The sequence below is a fragment of the Mchenga conophoros genome, linkage group LG10 (assembly GCF_057382185.1).
Source record: "Mchenga conophoros isolate Kocher_MC1m ecotype Shallow Benthic linkage group LG10, M_conophoros_male_GT1.1, whole genome shotgun sequence".
Taxonomy (NCBI): domain Eukaryota; kingdom Metazoa; phylum Chordata; class Actinopteri; order Cichliformes; family Cichlidae; genus Mchenga; species Mchenga conophoros.
Window position 1 is genome coordinate 36313526 of NC_140535.1, and position 14225 is coordinate 36327750.

General features: G+C 45.6%; 1 protein-coding gene across 2 annotated transcripts in view; it reads right to left on the reverse strand.

Moving 5' to 3' along the window:
* Positions 1-14225, reverse strand: part of chm (CHM Rab escort protein) — a 22296-nt gene extending 8071 nt beyond the window's left edge. For both annotated transcript variants that reach the window (XM_085290034.1, XM_085290033.1), the window contains exons 1-11: positions 13977-14225; positions 11240-11306; positions 10882-10954; positions 10666-10790; positions 10485-10591; positions 10364-10410; positions 10132-10278; positions 9890-10006; positions 7039-7150; positions 6718-6940; positions 389-466 (exon numbers count right to left, since the gene is read on the reverse strand). In XM_085290034.1, the coding sequence (XP_085146160.1) occupies positions 389-466; positions 6718-6940; positions 7039-7150; positions 9890-10006; positions 10132-10278; positions 10364-10410; positions 10485-10591; positions 10666-10790; positions 10882-10954; positions 11240-11306; positions 13977-14028 (1148 nt within the window). In that variant the 5' untranslated portion in view covers positions 14029-14225. The remainder of the gene's footprint in view (positions 1-388; positions 467-6717; positions 6941-7038; positions 7151-9889; positions 10007-10131; positions 10279-10363; positions 10411-10484; positions 10592-10665; positions 10791-10881; positions 10955-11239; positions 11307-13976) is intronic.

Genomic DNA, 14225 nt, shown 5'->3' on the forward strand with positions numbered 1-14225 from the left:
AGCGAGACTTTAAACAGAGCAGAGAACAGAGGGGAGGAAGCGAAGGCCAAACGCCAGCCCGACAGGAAGCTGTCAGTCACAGTCTACTCTACTGCGCTTTACTCTTTACGATTCTAGTGATGGAGTTGCTCTTGTGACCCATCCAGTGACATCACTCACAGTCTGATGACATCACACTGTCAGCTTGACTCACCTCACTCGGACCCCCAGCTGAGTAGGTACTAATAAAGTACCCAGTACCAGTACTATCAGCTATCTTAGGCAAAACACTTAAAACCAAGTCGAGCCAAGTACGTGCTGGCTGAGGTACTACATAGAGCAGTACCAGTACTACAGAATTATACAGAGCACCGACAGTACTACAATACTGCAGATACGGCAGGTGTACCTGTTGGAGTCCTTGTCCACGATCAGGCAGCTGACCGAGTGTCTCAGGCAGTAGATCCCTCCAAACACAGCACTCATCCTGAAACACACAACAACAAAGCAGCCAATCAGCACGCAGGAGAACATGTGACCTGTCTGTGCACAAGTATGTGGACACCACACGCACTTCCTGACCTCCAGCGAGACTTTCAAAATAAAAGTTTTATTAAGGCAGTATTAAGGATTAAGGAGCAGGATGTCCTGAGTTCAATTCCACCATCAGGCCTTTCTGTGTGGAGTTTGCATGTTCTCCCCGTGTCTGCGTGGGTTCTCTCCGGGTACTCCGGCTTCCTCCCACCATCCAAAGACATGCAGCTTGCTGGGATAGGTTAATTGGATAATCCAAATTGCCACTAGGTGTGAATGTGAGCGTGAATGGTTGTTTGTCCCTGTGTGTTGGCCCTGCGACAGACTGGCGACCTGTCCAGGGTGTACCCCGCCTCTCGCCCTATGACAGCTGGGATAGGCTCCAGCGCCCCCCGCGACCCTGAAAAGGTTCAAGGTTCAAGGTTCTTTATTTGTCACATGCATAGTTACAGTGGGGCAAAAAAGTATTTAGTCAGCCACCATAAACTCAACTCGTCGTGTTTGGAGGAAGAAGAATACTGAGTTGCATCCCAAGAACACCATACCTACTGTGAAGCATGGGGGTGGAAACATCATGCTATGGGGCTGTTTTTCTGCCAAGGGGACAGGACGACTGATCCGTGTTAAGGACAGAATGAATGGGGCCATGTATCGTGAGATTTTGAGCCAAAACCTCCTTCCATCAGTGAGAACTTTGAAGATGAAACGAGGCTGGGTCTTCCAACATGACAATGATCCAAAACACACCGCCCGGGCAACAAAGGAGTGACTCCGTAAGAAGCATTTGAAAGTCCTGGAGTGGCCTAGCCAGTCTCCAGACCTCAACCCCATAGAAAATCTGTGGCGGGAGTTGAAAGTCCGTGTTGCTCGGCGACAGCCCCAAAACATCACTGCTCTCGAGAAGATCTGCATGGAGGAATGGGCCAAAATAGCAGCTACTGTGTGTGCAAACCTGGTAAAGACCTATAGTAAACGTTTGACCTCTGTTATTGCCAACAAAGGTTATGTTACAAAGTATTGAGTTGTATTTTTGTTATTGACCAAATACTTATTTTCCACCCTGATTTACGAATAAATTCTTTACAAATCCTACCATGTGGATTCATGGATTTTTATTTCACATTCTGTCTCTCACAGTTGAAGTGTACCTCTGGTGCAAATTACTGACCTCTGTCATCATTTTAAGTGGGGGAACTTGCACAATCGGTGGCTGACTAAATACTTTTTTGCCCCACTGTATACAAGTATAACACACAGTGAAATGTAGCCTGACACGCTCCTCGACATGTGCAAAAAAATTGGGGGGGGGGGGGGGTGTAGAGGAAGAGGAAGAACATATATATTAGGGCTGTCACGATTAGTCGACTAGTCACGATTACGTCGACTATCAAAATCGTCGACGACTGATTTAATAGTCGACGCGTCGTTTGAAGCTTTGTAAGATCCTGAAAAACGCAGGAATAAGTAGCAGGATTTAAGAGTGTAATAACGGACTGAAACAGAAGATGGCAGCACTGCATGTACAAGGATGCCAGCTGCCGTTAAACCCCGAAGAAGAAGAAGCAGCGTCCCAGAATTCATAGCGCAGCCCAGCGCAGTTTCCAACAATGGTGGCAGCTAGTTAGTTTTAATATTGCTCTTATTATTCTTTCTGGGTCACAAAATAAACGTTTAACATATTTTCAGGCGAGAATGTAGCTGTGTAAACCTCAAATATCTGCTCAGTTTATCAAGACACCGCATATTTTCAAAAGCGCTCCGACGTTTTCGGAGACGTCTGTTACCCACTAGCTCGATAGCGAGCCGGGAGCTAGGCTAACTAGAGCCGTGAGAACACCGGACTCCCGGCAAATCTTTTTCAAACCCACCGCCGTCTATCGCTACTCAGGTTAAACATGATATATGAGTCACTTAGATAACTTAAAAATGTAATTGTTTGGCTTTTTTTAGTATTTTATTTGTTCCTGAGTAAATCGGTTTGTCTGAGATTAAAGTTATAGTTTTTACACAGCTGAATAAACGTCAAGCAGACAGCTGATAATCAGAAGTGTGAGATGCTCGAGAATTTACTCCGGTGTCCTGTTATATTTTAGATAGCAAGGAGTTTATTAAACTTCACCGAAACACTCTGCAAATTTCATTAAAATTTAATAAACTATCATCTTGTCTTTATTTTTAGTTAGCACAGACCTTAAACAGTTAAAGCTGTAAGCTAATGATAGTTATATAAGAGCAGATGCTGCTGGTGCAATAAGCTGTACGTTTTACCTCCAATGGATGATGATCTGATTAGTCGACTAATCGCAAAAATAATCAGTGACTAGTTGACTATCAAAATAATCGTTTGTGGCAGCCCTAATATATATATACATATATATATACATATATATATATATATATATATATATGTATATATACATATACATATATATATATATATATATGTATATATAGAAGAAGCTGACTGCACTCCACGAGCGTCTGGCAGCACAAATGAACCAGCTGCTAGTTAACGAGAGACACCCGGAATGGCTAACCGAAGGTCGGACGGTTCTGATCCCCAAGGACCCCAAGAAGGGACCGGTCCCCTCCAACTACCGACCAATAACCTGCCTCAGTACTACATGGAAGCTCCTGTCAGGCATCATATCGGCTAAGATGAACAGGCACATGGGTCAATACATGAGCGCGACACAGAAAGGAATTGGCAAGAAAACCAGAGGCGCAAAACACCAGCTACTGGTAGACAGAACAGTCAGCCGAGACTGCAAGACCAGACTGACCAACCTGTGCACTGCCTGGATTGATTACAAGAAGGCCTATGACTCAATGCCCCACAGCTGGATACTGGAATGCCTAGAATTGTACAAGATCAATGGGACCCTAAGAGCCTTCATCAGGAACTCAATGGGGATGTGGCGTACAACACTAGAGGCCAACTCCAAGCCCATAGCACAAGTCACCATCAAGTGCGGGATCTACCAAGGAGATGCTCTGTCCCCACTGCTGTTCTGCATAGGCCTGAACCCCCTCAGTGAGATCATTAACAAGACTGGCTACGGATACCGACTACGGAACGGAGCAGTTGTCAGCCACCTCCTGTACATGGATGACATCAAGCTGTATGCCAAGAGTGAACTAGACATCGATTCACTGATCCACACTACCAGGCTATACAGCAATGACATTGGAATGTCGTTCGGACTGGAGAAGTGTAGTCGGATGGTAACAAAGAGAGGGAAGGTAGTCAGAACTGAGGGGATTGAACTACCAGAAGGCAACATTGCAGACATAGAGGACAGTTACAAGTACCTGGGGATCCCGCAGGCGAATGGGAACCATGAAGAGGCCGCTAGAAAAGCTGCAACCACCAAGTACCTGCAGAGGGTCAGGCAAGTCCTAAGGAGTCAGCTGAATGGTAAGAACAAGATCCGGGCCATCAACACGTACGCCCTGCCCGTGATCAGGTACCCTGCTGGGATAATAGGCTGGCCAAAGGAGGAGATAGAAGCCACTGACATAAAGACAAGAAAGCTCCTTACCATGCATGGAGGGTTTCACCCCAAGTCCAGCACCCTGAGGCTGTACGCTAAGCGGAAGGAAGGGGGCCAGGGACTGGTGAGTGTCAGCACCACAGTCCAGGATGAGACAACGAACATCCAAGAATACATTGGGAAGATGGCCCCAACTGACCGAGTGCTCAGTGAATACCTCAGGCAGCAGAAACCCAAGAAAGAGGAGGGAGACGAGGAACCATCATGGAAGGACAGGCCCCTGCACGGTATGTACCACCGGCAGATAGAGGAGGTGGCTGATATCCAGAAATCCTACCAGTGGCTGGACAAAGCTGGACTGAAAGACAGCACAGAGGCACTAATCATGGCAGCACAAGAACAAGCTCTGAGTACAAGATCCATAGAGGCTGGGGTCTATCACACCAGGCAAGACCCCAGGTGCAGGCTGTGTAAAGATGCCCCAGAGACAATCCAGCACATAACAGCAGGGTGCAAGATGCTAGCAGGCAAGGCATACATGGAACGCCATAACCAAGTGGCCGGCATAGTGTACAGGAACATCTGTGCCGAGTATAACCTGGAAGTCCCGAGGTCAAAATGGGAGATGCCCCCAAGGGTGGTGGAGAATGACCGAGCTAAGATCCTGTGGGACTTCCAGATACAGACGGACAAAATGGTGGTGGCTAACCAACCGGACATAGTGGTGGTAGACAAACAGAAGAAGGCGGCCGTAGTGATCGATGTAGCGGTTCCGAATGACAGCAATATCAGGAAGAAGGAACACGAGAAGCTGGAGAAATACCAAGGGCTCAGAGAAGAGCTCGAGAGGATGTGGAGGGTGAAGGTAACGGTGGTCCCCGTGGTAATCGGAGCACTAGGTGCGGTGACTCCCAAGCTAGGCGAGTGGCTCCAGCAGATCCCGGGAATAACATCGGAAATCTCTGTCCAGAAGAGCGCAGTCCTGGGAACAGCTAAGATACTGCGCAGGACCCTCAAGCTCCCAGGCCTCTGGTAGAGGACCCGAGCTTGAAGGATAAACCGCCCGCAGGGGCGTGCTGGGTGTTTTTTTTTTTTTATATATATATATATATAACAGTTCTGTAACTGTAACTTCGGTCGTTGCTGTGCTTTTTTTGGAAGTCGAATTTCCCAGAGGAACCCACCCGAGGGATTAATAAAGTTCTATCTTATCTTATCTTATCTTAGGTGCGGTGACTCCCAAGCTAGGCGAGTGGCTCCAGCATATCCCGGGAATAACATCGGAGATCTCTGTCCAGCTAAGATACTGCGCAGGACCCTCAAGCTCCCAGGCCTCTGGTAGAGGACCCGAGCTGGAAGGATAAACCGCCCGCAGGGGCGTGCTGGGTGTATATATATATATATATATATATATACACATTCACCCAATGTGTATATATATATATATATATATATACACATTGGGTGAATGTGCAGTAGTAGCGGAAGGATAAGCAGAAGCGAATGGATGGATGGATGGAGCAGGATGTCTGATGGTGTGGTTACCGTGGTGTCTCAGCCAATTGTCTGTCTGTATTACTGGCCCCTCCCCCTCCAGCACCGCCATAGATTAATAACATAATGAAATTACAGCTGCTCCATAAATCAGAGCAAAGGGCTCTCATTAAACACACACACTCCACTCAGCTGTAAGTGAGTGTGTGTGAGAGAGATTGTGTCGACCTTCTCACGCAGAGCTAACACACACACGTAACATCAATGTGTCATCATGTGTTAATCACAGCGTGTGTGTGTTCTCATTTATTTGATGGCGAGCCAAATCACACACACAGTGCTCTGTTTTCCTTTAATCAGGAATCTGTGTGTGTGAGTGTGTGTGTAGGTGTGATAACAGCATCTGTGGGGCGATCGTGGCTCAAGAGTTGGGAGTTCGTCTTGTAATCGGAAGGTTGCCGGTTCGAGCCCCGGCTTGGACAGTCTCGGTCGTTGTGTCCACTTCACCCGTTGCCTACTGGTGGTGGTCAGAGGGCCCGGTGGCGCCAGTGTCCAGCAGCCTCGCCTCTGTCAGTGCGCCCCAGGGTGGCTGTGGCTACAATGTAGCTGCCATCACCAGTGTGTGAATGGGTGGATGACTGGATGTGTAAAGCGCTTTGGGGTCCTTAGGGACTAGTAAAGCACTATATAAATACAGGCCATTTACCATCTGTCACATGACCTTTGACCTTTTTCTGAGCCCGCTCAGCATCTGTTTCCATCTGGAAAAAAAAACTGCTAATGAAACTAAAATAATCACACAAATAAAATCAGCTCATGAACCACCAAGTACAGGCTGCTGCCCCTCTGCAGGCTTCCAGAAGCTGTCCAATTAGAATGAAGTGGGCTAAAGCAGCTGCACAGAGGCCCAGCATCAGACAAAGAAAGATTATTATGACCCATGAATCATGCAGAGCTGCTCCTGCAGAAGAATAAAGAACACAGCCGAGACTCAGATCCTCGCCTCGGATCTGACCGACGTACCTGGTTACCTGTACCCTGCTACTCATCGCGTTTGTCACTCTGGTGGCTTCATCACGTCCACGTCACACTCAATACATCAGAACTCGAACAGTTCTCGCAACAGGTGAGCTTTGGGCGACTCAGGGTGCAGAGTAGCCTGCTAGCTAAGCACAGTAGTACTCACTGACAGTAGTACTGTAATACTGGTTCTTACCTGCAGAAACACTGGGGAATCTCTCCAAGTCCGTACACAGGAAACAGAAAGGGAGTGTTGCCATAGCGACCCAGGCAGCGCAGGAAGTGGCGCGTGGAGGCGAGCCCCACCTCGGTGAGTGTGTCTTCTGTCACCATGGCAATGGAGTGAAGCAGGAAGTGCTGCAGGTTGTCGCCCAGCTGCTGCTCGCGAAGGAACTCCAAAAATGGCCGACCGTTGTAAGCTAGAGGATGGGGAGGAAGTGCATCATTACCCACAATCATCTGATGTTGGTGAGAGTGACCTTATGATGTCAGCAGGTGGACAGGTGAGGCATCTCACCTTGGTGCTCCTCCGTCTCCTCCACACAGGAAGTCAGGAAGCGCATCAACTTCCTCTTTTCAACCACAGACAGCTGACGGCTTGCAAACACGTCTGCTCTGCTACAGGGCACCTGACGGACAGGTGAGCACAGATAGGTAAACACAGTAGGGCTGCCACGATTACGTTGACTAGTCACGATTATGTCGACCATCAAAATCGTCGACAACTGATTTAATAGTCGACGCGTCGTTTGAAGCTTTGTAAGATCACAAAAGACGCAGGAATAAGTAGCAGGATTTAAGAGTGTAATAACGGACTGAAACAGAAGATGGCAGCACTGCATGTACAAGGATGCCAGCTGCCGTTAAACCCCGAAGAAGAAGAAGCAGCAGTGTCCGTTATCATAGCTGTGTCCAAATTCGCATCCTCCTGTGCCCGCATTTGTAGGCCGATTACGTAAGAGCGACACGACGAAGACGGTCCAAATTTGAAGACTCCAACAAATGCGGCCAACAAATTTGAAGGATGGGTCGGGTGTATCCTTCATGGCCCAACCTATCCCAGAATTCATAGCGCAGCCCAGCTCAGTTTCCAACAATGGCGGCAGCTAGTTAGTTTTAATATTACTCTTATTATTCTTTCTGGGTCACAAAATAAACGTTTAACATATTTTCAGGCCAGAATGTAGCTGTGTAAACCTCAAATATCTGCTCAGTTTATCAAGACACTGCATATTTTCAAAAGCGCTCCGACGTTTTCGGAGACGTCTGTTACCCACCAGCTCGATAGCTAGCCGGGAGCTAGGCTCGCTAGAGCCGTGAGAACACCGGACTCCCGGCAAATCGTTTTCAAACCCACCGCCGTCTCTCGCTGCTCAGGTTAAACATGATATATGAGTCACTTAGATAACTTAAAATGTTGTTGTTTGGCTTTTTTCAGTATTTTATTTGTTCCTGAGTAAATCGGTTTGGCTGAGATTAAAGTTTCTACACAGCAGAATAAACGTCAAGCAGACAGCTGATTATCAGAAGTGTGAGATGCTGGAGAATTTACTCCGGTGTCCTGTTATATTTTAGATAGCAAGGAGCAGACGGATGAGTTTATTAAACTCCACTGAGACTAGGGATGGGTATTGATAATATTTTCACGATTCCGATTCCATTTTCGATTCTTTATCGATTCTTTTTAAAAAAGGAGAACACTAAGGTCGATTAGCTTAGAACTTTGTTTTATATCTTCTCTTTGAACAAGATAGAAATTTAGGAGTAACATGGCCTTACAAACCCAGCAGTGAGATCTTAAGAGATCCAGCCTACGGCTCTTCAATGGGGTGTCACAGGGTCCCCAGGAAAAAGATTGTAAATGTAAAATAATAAAATAAATATTCTTCTGTAGCAATAACAAAGTATAACATAAATTATTCTGTAGCAATTACACAAGAATATCCAGTAATGTCCCTGCCTACAATTAAACACATTCACTTACTGAAAATCACCTGCTGTGGCAAACGGGTGCAAGCCTTTGACCACAAACTGAGTCACTGCTCGGTGACATTCGTCTATCCTGCCTGAAAGGAGACGCTGCCGGCAGACTGCAGCGAGAACTGCCAGCATCTGAGCCAGACTCTGTCTCTCTCATCATGGTCACTAAATGCACAGTAATGGCAGGTTTGTAATAAGGCAGATCGCGCTAACATAATATGCTCTGTTAGTTGATTATTTACCTGCCGCATTAACGGGAGAGGACGTGCAAACGTTACCGCTGCTGCTGGGTTGAGATTCACGAGTCCGGAATTAAAAACACGACATTCATTTAAGGTCATTGTGTGTTTTGTGAGCAAATGCTTTTGCATATTCGTAGTGTTTCCTCCCTTAAATGAAATATCTACTTTGCAAGTATTGCAAGTTGCCCTGTTGTCATCCGTTCTCGTAAAGTGTAACCAAACTTTTGAGCGTTTGAGCTGCTTAGGCGCCGTGTGGGACAACAAAGAACCGGTTTTCGATACCCATCCCTAACCGAGACAATCTTTAATAAACTATCATCTTGTCTTTATTTTTAGTTAGCACAGACCTTAAACACTTAAAGCTGTAAGCTAATGATAGTTCTATAAGAGCAGATGCTGCTGGTGCAATAAGCTGTAAGTTTTATGTCCAATGGATGATGATCTGATTACTCGACTAATTGCAAAAATAATCAGTGACTAGTCGACTCTCAAAATAATCATTTGTGGCAGCCCTAAAAACAGACAGGTAAACGCAGACAGGTAAACACAGACAGGTGAGCACAGACAGGTGAGCGCAGACAGGTGAGCGCAGACAGGTAAACACAGACAGGTAAACACAGACAGGTGTTTATTATTTATCTAATTCAGTCCCGACAGAACCTGCTAGGTTAGCTGCTGTCATCAGCGTGCAGTTTAATGGTTTGACTCTTATAAAACAGCCTGCGCAGGTCAACCAAACTTAGCTGCCCAGGCCCGAGACCACCCTCACAGACCTCTGAACAAACCCGTCTCTGACAGACGACAGACCTCTGAGCTCAGCAAAGAGAAGCCCGGTCACTGGCACCATCACCGAGCCAAACGTGGAGGCGACACAGCGGCCACTCTCACAGGTCGATGCCAAAACCATTTAAGACCTACTTCACCTCAACATTGACTTTGTTTCCTACACGAACATAGAGGAAGTAGTTCACACAACAGTACGAGGCTGTGACCTGTCAGCTTGTGAAGAGTTTCGACCTGTCAGAGCAGGTGCTGATGTGATGACACCTGTGTTTGTTGTGTTGATTTCACTCTTCTGAGTGCGACTGTTGTTTCTGTTGTTCTCATGCAGACATGACCGACACACAGAGACAGAGCAGCTCGTACCTGCTCCACGCTGCCGTGGCGATAGGTCAGTATCCTGGTCACATTCTTGAACTCTGCATAGCGACTGACGTTTGATTTGATGAGCAGGTCGACCAATGAGCCGCGAGAGTACATGAGCTGGAGGGAGATGAAGATGAAGCAACCGGAGCTCGGGTCAAACAACCAATCAAAAAGCAGTGGGATACACCGAGGGGCACGATTGGCCGAGAGGACTGTCCTTTGTTGTGCTGATGTCATGTTACCTTAGAAACCAGGTCGATGTTGAACCGGCGTCCTTCCTTTTCCAGCTGGGTGTAGCTGATTTTCTTCCTGGTTGGCTCTGATTGGCTGGGAGGAGCAGAGGGCTGCGGCTGATCCGCTTCTGGCTCCTCCCCCTGTTCCTGAGCAGCCTGTGATTGGAGGAAGTATGCAGTTATTATTGTTCGGCCAATCAGGAATTGATGTGAATGTCAGGGGAGGGCTGCTCTTCCTCACCTGCTCGTCTCCCTCAGCGGCCTCACCTGTTTCTTCTTCTTTTGAACCTGAAAGAGCTGATTGGTTTAAAACCTGCTAATCGAAGCTCAGAGAGTCGATACAGGATCAATATAAGACAGACCTGCTGATTCGGTCTCTGATGGCTCTTTAGCAGCGTCTTCACCTGCTGCTCCAGCCTCTTCTTCTTCTGTGGTGTTTGGAGGCTCCTCCTCCTCCTCGGCTTCTTCACTGAGACGTATTGATACCTTAATCAATAAACTGATCTCTAGCTGATGTGACCTTACAGGTATGCAGGAGTTTACCTGATGTAGCAGAACACCTGCAGGTTACTGATGGAGGCGGAGTCTGAGCCTGACAGGTAGATCAGCTCCTCCCCTTCTTCCACCAAGCTTGACCGATCCTGGACCTCCTCTGACAGAGACCCTGCCTACAAACACACAGGAAACTCACTGATGACTTCCTGTTGGGCATCTGGCCCTGCCCACCAAATCAACAACCTGACAATCAGTAACTCTTACTTGATGCTCCTGTATCCAGGTGAGCAGAGCGTTGAAGGTGAAGCTTGCCCAATTGGCTGCATAGTAGCTCCGCCTAAAGACACACAGGAAGCTGTCACTTCCACAATAAAAGCATTGCTCTATGCTCTTATTCTGACACTCTGACATCAATCAATTGATCTAACTGACTGATCTATCTCTGATAAAATATTTTATTTCTGTAATGTGAAAGCGTTTCTATAGCAACGCCCTCAGTTATCAATAAACAAATACATCAATTCAGCAGATACTTATTGATTTTACCTCACCTTTGAAAACATTCTGTAATTGATAACATTGATTATTAATCAGTAAGTGTTCTTGATGAATAAGTAATGACCTGTCGACGTGAAGAACTCTCTGTCCAACTCTGGAACACGCGGCTGCCACCACCGACTCAGCAAGACCTGATCACACAATCAATAATCAATAAGCAGCAGCAGGCAACAGGAATGAGGGGACATAAGGAGAGAAAGCTAGGAAAAGAAACAAGGAGACAGAAACCAGGCCTCAGCACAACCTGCACACAAAATCTATCATCAATAATAACAGGAAAGGAAACAAGGAGAAAAGTCTAGGAGACAAAACAAGGAGAGATACCAGAGGAGGGAATGAACAAGGAGAAACAATAAGGACAGAGCAGAAGGAGAGGAGACAAAAAGACGTCTAGGAGGCACAATTAGGAAGAAAAACAAGGAAAAGAGACAAGAAGTTACATGAGAGGAGGACACAAGGAGAGAGGAAACAAGGAGACAACGAGTCAAGATAGCAGAGAAAACAAAAAGAGGAGACAAGGGGACAAGATAGGGCTGCTCAATTAATCGAATTTTAATCACGATTACGATCTGGGCTTTCAACGATCATTAAAAGTGACTGAGCCGATTATTAGCCCCTCCCTCGTGCTTTACTCTTGCGCTGCTCCATGTGGCAAATCAAGCGCACCTCTCGTTTCGAACACGTGTCACAACAATTAAGAGGACCCGAGGGAAGCTCGGAAAGCTAAGCAGAAGTTATTTGGAGAGGAGAGTGACTGCCGTTGGTTGAAAAGAGGGGTTAAAAAAAACTTCAGTGGTGTGGAAACATTATGGGTTCAGTCAGACGTGGATCAAGTAGACAGTGTGTAAACTTTGCTACAGTGTCGTAGCTGCACCACAGAGCAACACTGCAAAGTTCACTAAACATAGATGTTTACATTTTTCATTTTTCTTGTATTGCAAACATTTGCACTGTTATTAGTATTTGCACACTATTTTATATTTTTTAAAGTCATTATTCAACACATTGTTATTGTTAACCTTTTAAAGCCGGTCAGAGCAGCACGCTCCGTTTTGTGTAACTATTTTTAAATCCCTGTAGAACCTGAACCGTGTAAGCTAGCGCAATAATTTGTTTTGCATATGAAACCAGAGTTGTAGTACTTACATCTGATGCCATCAGCTTGTCCTCGGTCACGGTTTCCTTCCACATATAGCTTTGCAAAAATTGCATAAAAAGCGCTTGCAGCAACAAAAACATAATATTCCAGAAACACGCTTTGCCGATCCGATCAGCTGTTCGTAACACTTCCCACAGTGAAACAGACCGAATGTCCGCCATTTCCTGCCAGAAACCGGAAGTGACGTCATCTTCGCGGAAAATGTAGTTTTTTACTTGTAGGCCTTAAAAACCTATACTGGTGTTTTTATAAGTCATGTTTGACTTTTCTGAATAGTTGCTGGGATGCTTAGAACTCGAATTGCACTGCTGGAAATAGTTTATTTTGATGCACCTGCTGTTTTCTTTGCAAATTTGAATCATAGGATTGTTTTTTAGTTTTTCCTGCAGTATATAAAAATTGCTGTATCTCCAAAATAAAACTATGAAGACACTCAAAATTAATCCCCTGTTGTTGTAAACTATTTTTTGCATTTAAAGCTTTGAGGGATAAACCTCTTAAATTTCTCCAAGTAGAAATATATGTAAAAAAACAAAAACAAAAATGATTTTCAATTTTTTTTCTAGTTTATTGCACTTTTTTGCAATTAATGTAGTTACTATGGACTTAATGCATACATATTATTAAAATATGGGCTATAACAGTTGTATTGATGTATAACAACTTGAAATGCTCCCAATGGCACTACAACATGTAAAAAAAATAATATAAGCTCTGGCGGAATTGGTTCTATGGTAGGACTTAAAGGGTTAAATAAATATCGTCAAATAATCGAGATCTCAATTTCAGTGAAAATAATCGTGATTATCATTTTTGCCATAATCGAGCAGCCCTAGGACAAGAACCAAGGAAAGAAAACAGGGAATGGAGGAGAGGGAACAATTAGAAACAACAAGGACAGGACAGAAACAAGAGCAGGAGACAAGGAAACAAGGTCAGGAAACGGAAGAAAGGAAACAAGGAACTTGAAAAGAAAAAGGAAACAAGTAGATGAGGGAACCAAACGAGAGACAAATGAAGGACAGGAGATAAGGAGAGAAGAAGGCACTGATCCTGTATCGATCAGGTTATTGATAACATGTGATCACTTTACTACTGATAATTATGAAAGTAAACCCTAAATATTGACTGTCGATCATTAGGACTCAAAGTGGTTCAGTGGTTCTGTTCCGATACCATAACTCGATCACAGACAGCTGATTCATCCTGGCACACAAACAGTTAGCATCACGTAGCCTAGCCGTTAGCTTCCTATCCATAAGAAACAGATGGATGTTAGGAGTGCTAGCCTCTGTTAGCGGCACTGCGAGCTAACCCTGATAAAAGCTAAAGCACCTAACGTTAGCGTCAGCCCAACAGCCGCTGTCCTGCCTATTAAAGTGATCAATGAGTGATCAGACATTTATTAAAAATATCTCTTATGGGCGCTGAGTCTATGTATGTATCCAGGGGCTAACCGCTGGCCGAGGGTTAACGGCTAGCCGCTGCTATTGAAAATGCATTGGCCGTTAGCTGCAAGCTAATCCCTACTCATACCCCTGTTTTGTCCGGTTTACACCGGGATCCCGGGATGTTTCGGACCGAGCCCCGGCCACGACATGGTCCGGGATAGAAGACAGCCTAAAACCAGGTGTTGGAGTACCTGTGCCCAGAATGACCACGTCAAACTCAGACGGCAGATCCTCCGCAGCCATGTTGTTAGCAGGGAAACACAAAGTCACGTGACAGAGTTTTTTTCCTCCTTCAAATCACTGATCGATGAATTATCGAAAATAAAATTCTTCACTTATTTTCTCCCGAGGGTCTGAAAGTGTTGCATCTTTGTTCCTGTTTGTGTGACTCGTTGATGTCATCATGAAGCAGCTCTGCCAGCTGTTCCCACATCTGTGAA